The 8,486-nt window shown below is 52.9% G+C and overlaps 1 protein-coding gene across 1 annotated transcript in view; it reads left to right on the top strand.

Moving 5' to 3' along the window:
- The window catches only part of npc1l1 (NPC1-like 1), a 37,164-nt gene that overhangs the window by 12,810 nt on the left and 15,868 nt on the right, over positions 1–8,486 (top strand). Inside the window, exons 9-14 of the mRNA XM_043681129.1 lie at positions 805–942; positions 3,191–3,280; positions 4,023–4,213; positions 6,136–6,263; positions 7,109–7,238; positions 7,713–7,768. Of these exons, the coding sequence (XP_043537064.1) occupies positions 805–942; positions 3,191–3,280; positions 4,023–4,213; positions 6,136–6,263; positions 7,109–7,238; positions 7,713–7,768 (733 nt within the window). The remainder of the gene's footprint in view (positions 1–804; positions 943–3,190; positions 3,281–4,022; positions 4,214–6,135; positions 6,264–7,108; positions 7,239–7,712; positions 7,769–8,486) is intronic.

The raw sequence follows: 8,486 nt of genomic DNA, 5'->3' as shown, positions 1-8,486 counted from the left end.
GAAAGTGAGCTGAGAATGCGACAGGGAGATTGAAGGTCAGGGAGAAGGTGATAGGTCCGAGAGGAGGGTGGAGCGGATAAATTATGCTGGAGTCGGGAGGGTGGTGCCGAGTTGGAGGCTTGGGACTGGGATAATGTTGGGGGGGAAGAGAAGGGGAAATGAGGAAACCGGTGAAGTCCACATTGATGCCCTGGGGTCGAAGTGTTCCGAGGCGGAAGATGAGGCGTTCTTCCTCCAGGCGTGGGTTGGCGAGGGAGTGGCGATGGAGGAGGCCCAGGACCTGCATGTCCTTGACAGAGTTGGAGGGGGTGCTGAAGTGTTTGCCCATGGGGGCGGTGGGGTTGGAGGGTGCGGGTGTCCCAGAGATGTTCTCTGAAACGATCCGCAAGGAGGCATCCTGTCTCCCCACTGTAGAGGAGACCATGCCGGGTGCAGCGGATGCAGTAGATGACATTGGTGGAGGGACAGGTAAATTTCTGTTGGATGAGGAAGCCTCCTTTCGGGCCTTGGATGGAGGTGGGGTGGGGGTGAGAGTGGTGTGGAGGCAGGATTTGCAGGTCCAAATTGTGTTGCTGGGGCCAGGCTTTGGAGGGGGTCACTCGCTGCAGGATTCCCAGCCCCTGACCTGTTCTCACGGCAACAGTATTGATATGGGCTGGGGCAGGACCACAGTCCAGCCGCTGTATTTACATGGTCAGGTGAGAAAGTGTTTCGTGTTCTGTGACAAAGGCGTGTGGAACGGCGACCATTTACCTCACTCCAGTCAGTGTGCTCTCTCTCTCTCTCTCTCTCTCTCTCGTGCAGAAGGACAGATTCGACATCTGTTGTTGCGTCCGGGCAAAGGCCAGGAAACGGAAGAGGAAAACCGAGGGTCTTCTGCTGCCTTTGATGAGGGAATATTATGCCCCATTTCTGCTCCACTCTATCACCAGGATCGTGGTGGTAAGCAAAATGTCTGGCGTGTCGAGAAGGAATTGGAAAAATGGCAGACAGAGTTCAATCCGGATAAATGCGAGGTGTTGCATTTTGGGAAAACAAACTGGGGGCAGGGGGGCGGGGAGCGGGGGTTAGGGGCTTCAACAATTTAAAAGGTAAGGTCCTGAGAGCAGAGGGAGCTAGAGGGTCCAGGTACATCATTCTCTGCAGTTTGCGTCCCATGGAGACGGTGGGGGGGTTAAGAAAGCATTTGGGCACATTTGCCTTTGAGTGCGGGAGTCGGGAGGTCCTATTGAGGTTGTACAGGACGTTGGTGAGGCCTCGTCTGGTGCACTGTGCCCTGTTCTGGTCGCCCTGTTATAGGAAGGGTATTATTAAACTGGAGAGGGCTCAGAAGAGATTTCGCAGGGTGTAGACGGTGGGGGGGTTAAGAAAGCATTTGGGCACATTTGCCTTTGAGTGCGGGAGTCGGGACGTCCTATTGAGGTTGTACAGGATGTTGGTGAGGCCTCGTCTGGTGCACTGTGCCCAGGTCTGGTCGCCCTGTATTATTAAACTGGAGGGTATTATTAAACTGGAGAGGGCTCAGAAGAGATTTCGCAGGGTGTTACCTGGGAATGGATGGTTTGAGTAATGAGGAGAGGCCGGGACTTCTCTCTCAAGTCGGAGGTTGAGGGGTCACCTTACCGAGGTTGATAAAATCACCAGGGATATCGATGGGGTTAATGGAAGATGTCTTTTCCCTCGGAAGGGGGATCTCAAGATGAGGCGGGGGGGGGGCGGTGAGAGAAGAGAGATTTCAAAAAGACAGAGCGTAGTTCCCATGTGGAATGAATTTCCTGAGGAACTGGTGGATGTGGGTACGTTTACATTGGTTAAAAGATATTTGGATAAGTACATGAACAAGGAAAGGTTTGGAGGGATATGGGCCAGGAGTAGGCAGGGGTGGGACTAGTTTAGTTTAGAATTTGTGGACTGGGTGCAACCGAAGGGTCTGTTTCTGTATTGTACGACTCTATGCGGTGGTTAAAAAAAAAACCAGTGCAGGGCCTCTGTTACACCACGATTGGCCTGATGTGAGACATTCCAGTTGCATTGTACTATAATAAGGACTCCGAGGCCCCAGGGGAAGGGGCAAAAGCCAATCCCACAGAGCAGGTCAATATCTGCATTGGGAAGCTGAACAGATTGGAGTTTGTTCCTCCAGGAGTGAGGAGTCTCGGCCTACCTAGAGACCAAAATCAAAATGTCTTCATGGTTCTGAACAGTTTCTCGGGACATCCAAACCTCGCGGGGTCACCACTTCCAGCCAGTCAGCCAACTTGATGGGGTGAATGACCGAATTCCGTTCCGTTACGGTCTCAAGTCGACCTGAGGCCCAGCGTAGGGAGAGTTTGGTGTGTCAGCACAATCCTGTACAGGTCCGGACTGTGTATCTGTGACAGGAAATTGCATTCCCGCTCAACCCATGTCCCTCTGCATCTTTCCCTGTCCAAATGCCTTTTAAATGTTGGAATTGTGCCCACATCTATATCTGGCAGCTCATTCCGTACACGTACCACCCCCTGCATAAAATAATACCCCCTCAGGTCCCTTTTATATCTTTCTCCTCTCACCCTAAACCAATGCCCACTAGTTGTGGACTCCCCTATCCTGGGGAAAAAGACTCAGCTATTCACCGTATCCATGCCCCTCATAATTTTATAAAGCTTTGTAAGGTTACCCCTCAGCCTCCAGGGAAGAAGCAAACCAGCCTCTCCTTATAATTCAAATGTTCCAGTCTCGGTAACATCCTGGGAAATCTTTTTCTGCACCCTTTCCAACTGCGGTCAAAGAAACGCGTAAAACATGTCGGCGTTGATGTCGTTGATCAGGCAAAGCTGGGCCACCCATCCAAGATGGCGCCAACCCTGCTTGGAGTGCCACCGTCCATAGCGAGGGGAGGTGGAGCAGCTGCACAGCAGAGGATGCAACGGAGCCAGGTCTGACTTCCTGCCCAGGGAATTGTGGGTCAGGAACCGGCCTGCAACTGTCACATGACTGAATACACGTCACCCTCAGACTGAGAGATGGGTGTTGGGGGTGTCTGATTGAGGTTCACGGTTGAAGTATTTTAGTTACTGTGGGGAAGTGATCTTTGTTTGACAGACGGAGTGGCGAATGGGTTTGGGAAGATCATTTCTCCAATGTCTGATCTTGCTCGTCCATTTGAGCGGCATATGTTGACAGCTCGTTTCCTCTCTGTCTCCCCCAGATCATATTGTTTCTCTTCATGTTGTGTGCTGCGATATTCTTAACCCTTCACGTTCGAGTGGGTCTCAATCAGGAACTCTCTCTCCCAAAGGTCAGTATTTTTATTACGTTCTTTCACGGGGCGGGGGGGGGGGGAGGTGGTCTATGTTGCCCGTGCCCAGTCGACCCTTGACCTCAAGCAGGGGGGGCCACCTCAGGGGGCGGTTAAGAATCGACCGCATCGCTGTGGGGGTCTGGAGTCACGTGTCGGCCTGGACTGGGCGAGGACGGCTCCATGGTCACCATGGCGACGGCTGGTCACCTCAGGCCTACCGAGCGGGTTCAAACTACCACAAGCTGCCGTCGAATAACACATCGCAGAGGCGGCAGTTTGGCCTTTCCGGTGCGTCCTGGCCCCGAGGGGGAACCAGTCCTGTCTGTCGTTCCCCCCCCCTTTGGCCATGCCTCTGGCACCGTTCCCTCCTTTGGGCCGTTATCTTGTTCCCTTTCGAAGGCCCACAGCAGAGCCTAGGCCCGCCACTCAAATGGGACGAGGCAGCAGCAGTGGGCCGGGGTGCGGTTCACGGCGAAAACAAAAAAAAAGAAAATTCGCCATTATTCAGCGACCGTTGGACGGCCCATTGGTGTGTCCGTCCAGGCGAGGCCTACCTTCTCAGGCTCTTTCAGGCATAAGTCCAAGACGCCTACGAAGAGGGGCTTTCACCACAGTGGGCACCTTTGGGAGTTGACCCTTAGACATCCCAACCCTGCCCACCTGCGCTTCCCGTCCCCAGTTGATCAAACGTGATTATAAACACCTCACATTCCAACCCCCCCCCCCCCCCCCCCTCCAGGGCTCGTACATGTTGGATTACTTTGCGGCCTTGAACAAATACTTTGAAGTGGGCGTCCCTGTGTATTTTGTCACCACCGCCGGCTACAATTTCTCTACCGTCGACGGAATGAACGGGGTCTGCTCGAGTGTGGGATGTTACAACAACTCCATGACCCAGAAGATCCAATATGCCACCAAGTTCCCTCAGGTGTAAGTAGCCATTGGCACTTCGCCCCTCCGGAAACACCCGCGGTTCGAACCACCTCCTCCACGCAGCGCTTGCACTTACGCCAGGAACTCAGGAAGGGCAGACTGGTCAGGACTGACCAGTATCCTTTGCCACTGCGGCTGACGTTGCTGAAACTAAGCACTCTTGCATTGTGTCCTGACCAACACGAGACGCCAGCCATGACGGAGTTAAACGATGCGGTTGCTAAGCGATTGAAAGACGGGGTCTGATTGGCTCGATGAATTCCTTGAAAAAACAATTTGTCAGGCCGATCGAGAGGAGCTGGTTAAAGAGTGAGGCAGCACGGAAACAGACCCTTCGGCCCAACCCGACCATGCCGACCAGATATCCTAACCCAATCTCGTCCCACTTGCCCTGTATCCCTCCAAACCCTTCCTATTCATATACCCATCCAAATGCCTCTTAAATGTTGCAATTGTACCAGCCTCCACCACTTCCTCTGGCAGCTTGTTCCATACACGCACCACCCTCTGTGTGAAAAAGTTTCCTTTTATATCTTTTTCCTCTCATCCTAAACCCTCTAGTTCTGGACTCCTCTACCCTAGGGGAAAAGACCTTGTCTATTTACCCAATCCATGCCCCCTCATGATTTTATAAACCTCTATATAAACCCCTCAGCCTACAATTCTTTTAGATTAGAATCCCTACAGTGTGGAAACAGGCCCTTCGGCCCAACCAGTCCAAACCGACCCTCCAACGAGTAACCCACCCAGACCCATTTCCCTCTGACTGATGCACCTAACACTATGGGTAATTTAGCACGGCCAATCCACCCTAACCTGCACATCCCTGAGCACTATGGGTAATTTAGCATGGCCAATCCACCCTAATCTGCATATCCCTGAGCACTATAGGTAATTTAGCATGGCCAATCCACCCTAACCTACACATTGTTGGACTGTAGGAGGAAACCGGAGCACCCGGAGGAAATCCACCGGACACTGGGGAGAATGTGCAAACTCCCACACAGACACTCATCCGAGGCTGGAATTGAACCTGGGACCCTGGTGCTGTGAGGCAGCAGTGCTAACCACTGAGCCACCGTGCTGTCCCATTGCTTCCGAGAAAATAGTCCCAGCCTCTCCTTATACCTCAAACCCTCCGGTCTCAGTAACGTCTTTGTAAATCTTTTCTGCACCCTTTCTAACATCCTTCCTGTAGCAGGGAGACCAGAATTGCACGCAATATTCCAACAGTGGCCTAACCAATGTCCTGTCCAGCCGCAACATGACCTCCCAACTCCTGTACTCAATACTCTGACCAATAAAGGAAAGCATACCAAACGCCTTCTTCACCATCCTATCTACCTGCGACTCCACTTTCAAGGAGCTATGAACCTGCACTCCAAGGTCTCTTTGTTCAGCAACACTCCCTAGGACCTTACCATTAAGTGTATAAGTCCTGCTGAGATTTGCTTCCCCAAAATGCAGCACCTCACATTTATCTGAATTAAACTCCATCTGCCACTTCTCAGCCCATTGGCCAAATCTGATCCAGATCCCGTTGTAATCTGAGGTAACCCTCTTCATTATGCCTCCAATTCTGGTGTCATCTGCAAAAATGCTTCCTGAATTCTCTTCCAAATGGTTTCCATAAATGAGGAATGACAGCGGACCCAGCACCGATCCTTGTGGCACACTAAAGGGGTCCGATTTCAGATCAGCGCTGGGTGTGTAGGTGAACACAGAGAGCGGAGAGGGTCGCTTGAAAATGGCAGCCAAGGGAATATTTTCACCCGTGGAGGTTTCATCCCCTTCTGGATGACGAGACAGGAGCGTACTTTCAGAAAGTCTCCACTCGCCCTGCGTTCCGGTCACCATGTTTTCATTTGTTCTCTCTTTCTTGTTGGGCCCCTCCCCCACTCCCCCTTTTCCCTCTGTAGGTCCTACATGGCCATCCCAGCATCCTCCTGGGTGGACGACTTCCTCGACTGGCTCAATCCGATATCCCGTTGCTGTCGGCTCTTCGCTTTGGGACCCAACGCCGGCCAGTTCTGCCCGGCAACCAACAGTGAGTCCTCCCCACCTCCACCACCACCACCAACTGCCCCTGCACAAGACCGTGGAGACGGGGGGGGGAGGAGGGAGGGGAGGAGGTGGGGAGTTGGCGGGAGCCGGGGCGGCACTGACTCTGCAGTTGGCGCTGTCGGTCACGGAGCGAGTGGCTAACGGCTTGGGGAACGTTAAAGCCGATTCAACCCGATGAGGAGTTGGATCGCCACCTGTTGGCAGGGCGGGGAAGTGTGGCTAATCCGGTGAATGGCCTCCTCCTGTTCCGCTAGGGTAATCCTACGGGTGCCACCGTATTCCATGCAAGAACTGGAGCATTGAGAGGGGGCAATTCCTTACAAGATAAGCTGCTCCAATGGCTGCCACCCAACCCATCTTCTTGTGCCACCTGAGGTGTTGATTAAGGGAGCAGGTCACAGGACAATCATTGGGTGAGATGGCAGACTTCCCCCTGAGCCTGTAGGTCTTGACACCCCCACCCTCCCCCAAACAGGCTGGAATTTGCCCCACGCCCGCAGAAACCCAAAGTGAAATGCCCGCTGACAGGTCTCGCCACGCACACCTCGTGCCCTTTTCAAAACAACAGGGCATTGTGGGAGCCTGTCTCCACAGCAACACCTCAGCCAATCAGAGCCGACTTGCCAACCAGGCAGCGCATAAATTGCCCCGATTGCTATGCGGGTTGGCATTCTCGTTGCTTTGTTTTGTTTTTGTCCTGACGGGTGCCAGGGGGACCACCTTCGCCAATGAGTCGCCCCTTTCCGCCGCCGTTGGCAGCGAGGGTTTGTTTAACCGAGGCCCGGGATTGACCGTCAGCGTTGACGTTTTTCATTCCGCCTCGCCCAGATCAGCTGAATTGCCGTAAGAAGTGCATGAAGTCAAATCAGACTGGCATCATCCGGCCAGACATCACGCAGTTCAATCTGTACCTGCCGAGTTTCCTGAACGACACTCCTACTCTGCAGTGCTCCAAGGGGTAAGTTGTTCCAAAGCAACGGAGGGGAACACATTCGGCTCACGCTGAGGTACGCTGGGGGAGGAGGCCAAGAAATGCCTGAAGGTACCAACCCCAACGGATGGCCAATGACTTTGCCTCCTGCACGACAAAGGCCTAAGGGGTAGGCCTGGCTGAGCCTGCTCTGTCAGGGCTGACCTTCGCCCTCAAAACCGCACGCTATCCTCAGGCCCAGAACATCCCATAATGTCCGATCTCTGCCTCAATGGGCCAGTTGGTGACGAACGGGACCAGATTAATGTAGGATAGCTGGGTCGGCATGGACGGGTTGGACTGAAGGGTCTGTTTCCATGCTGTATGAATGTACGTCCAGAAAGAGTAATTCGAGTTGGAAATGGCTGTGACCAGGTTGGCGAGACCAGGTTACCGTTAATATGTTCGGTGTCCTTTTAACCGACGAGTGATCGCTCTGAGGAGAACTTGTTACTTTTCCAGGGGTCTGGGAGCTTACGGGAATGCGGTGAAAAGAGGACCAAAAGGCGAGATCTTGGGTGAGTGCACGGGAACGTTTGGAAACCAAACACACTTGGAACATAGAACATAGAAGAATACAGCGCAGTACAGGCCCTTCGGCCCTCGATGTTGCGCCGATCCAAGCCCACCTAACCTACACTAGCCCACTATCCTCCATATGCCTATCCAATGCCCGCTTAAAGGCCCATAATGAGGGAGAGTCCACCACTGCTACTGGCAGGGCATTCCATGAACTCACGACCCGCAGAGTAAAGAACCTACCCCTAACATCTCTCCTATACCTACCCCCCCCCCTTAATTTAAAGCTATGCCCCCTCATAATAGCTGACTCCATACGAGGAAAAAGATTCTCACTGTCGACCCTATCTAAACCCCTAATCATCTTATACACCTCTATCAAGTCACCCCTAAACCTTCTTTTCTCCAATGAAAACAACCCCAAGTGCCTCAGCCTTTCCTCATACGATCTTTCTACCATACCAGGCAACATCCTGGTAAACATCTTCTGCACCAGTTCCAGTGCCTCCACATCCTTCCTATAGTATGGCAACCAAAACTGCACACAATACTCCAGAGGCGGCTGCACCAGAGTCTTATACAACTGCAACATGACCTCAGTACTCCAGAACTCAATTCCTCTACCAATAAAAGCCAGTACGCCATATGCCTCCTTCACCGCACTATTTACCTGGGTGGCAACTTTCAAAGATCCGTGTACATGGACACCAAGATCCC

Source organism: Chiloscyllium plagiosum, chromosome 42, assembly GCF_004010195.1.
Source record: "Chiloscyllium plagiosum isolate BGI_BamShark_2017 chromosome 42, ASM401019v2, whole genome shotgun sequence".
Lineage (NCBI taxonomy): Eukaryota > Metazoa > Chordata > Chondrichthyes > Orectolobiformes > Hemiscylliidae > Chiloscyllium > Chiloscyllium plagiosum.
This window is presented reverse-complemented; position numbering and strand designations above follow the sequence as displayed.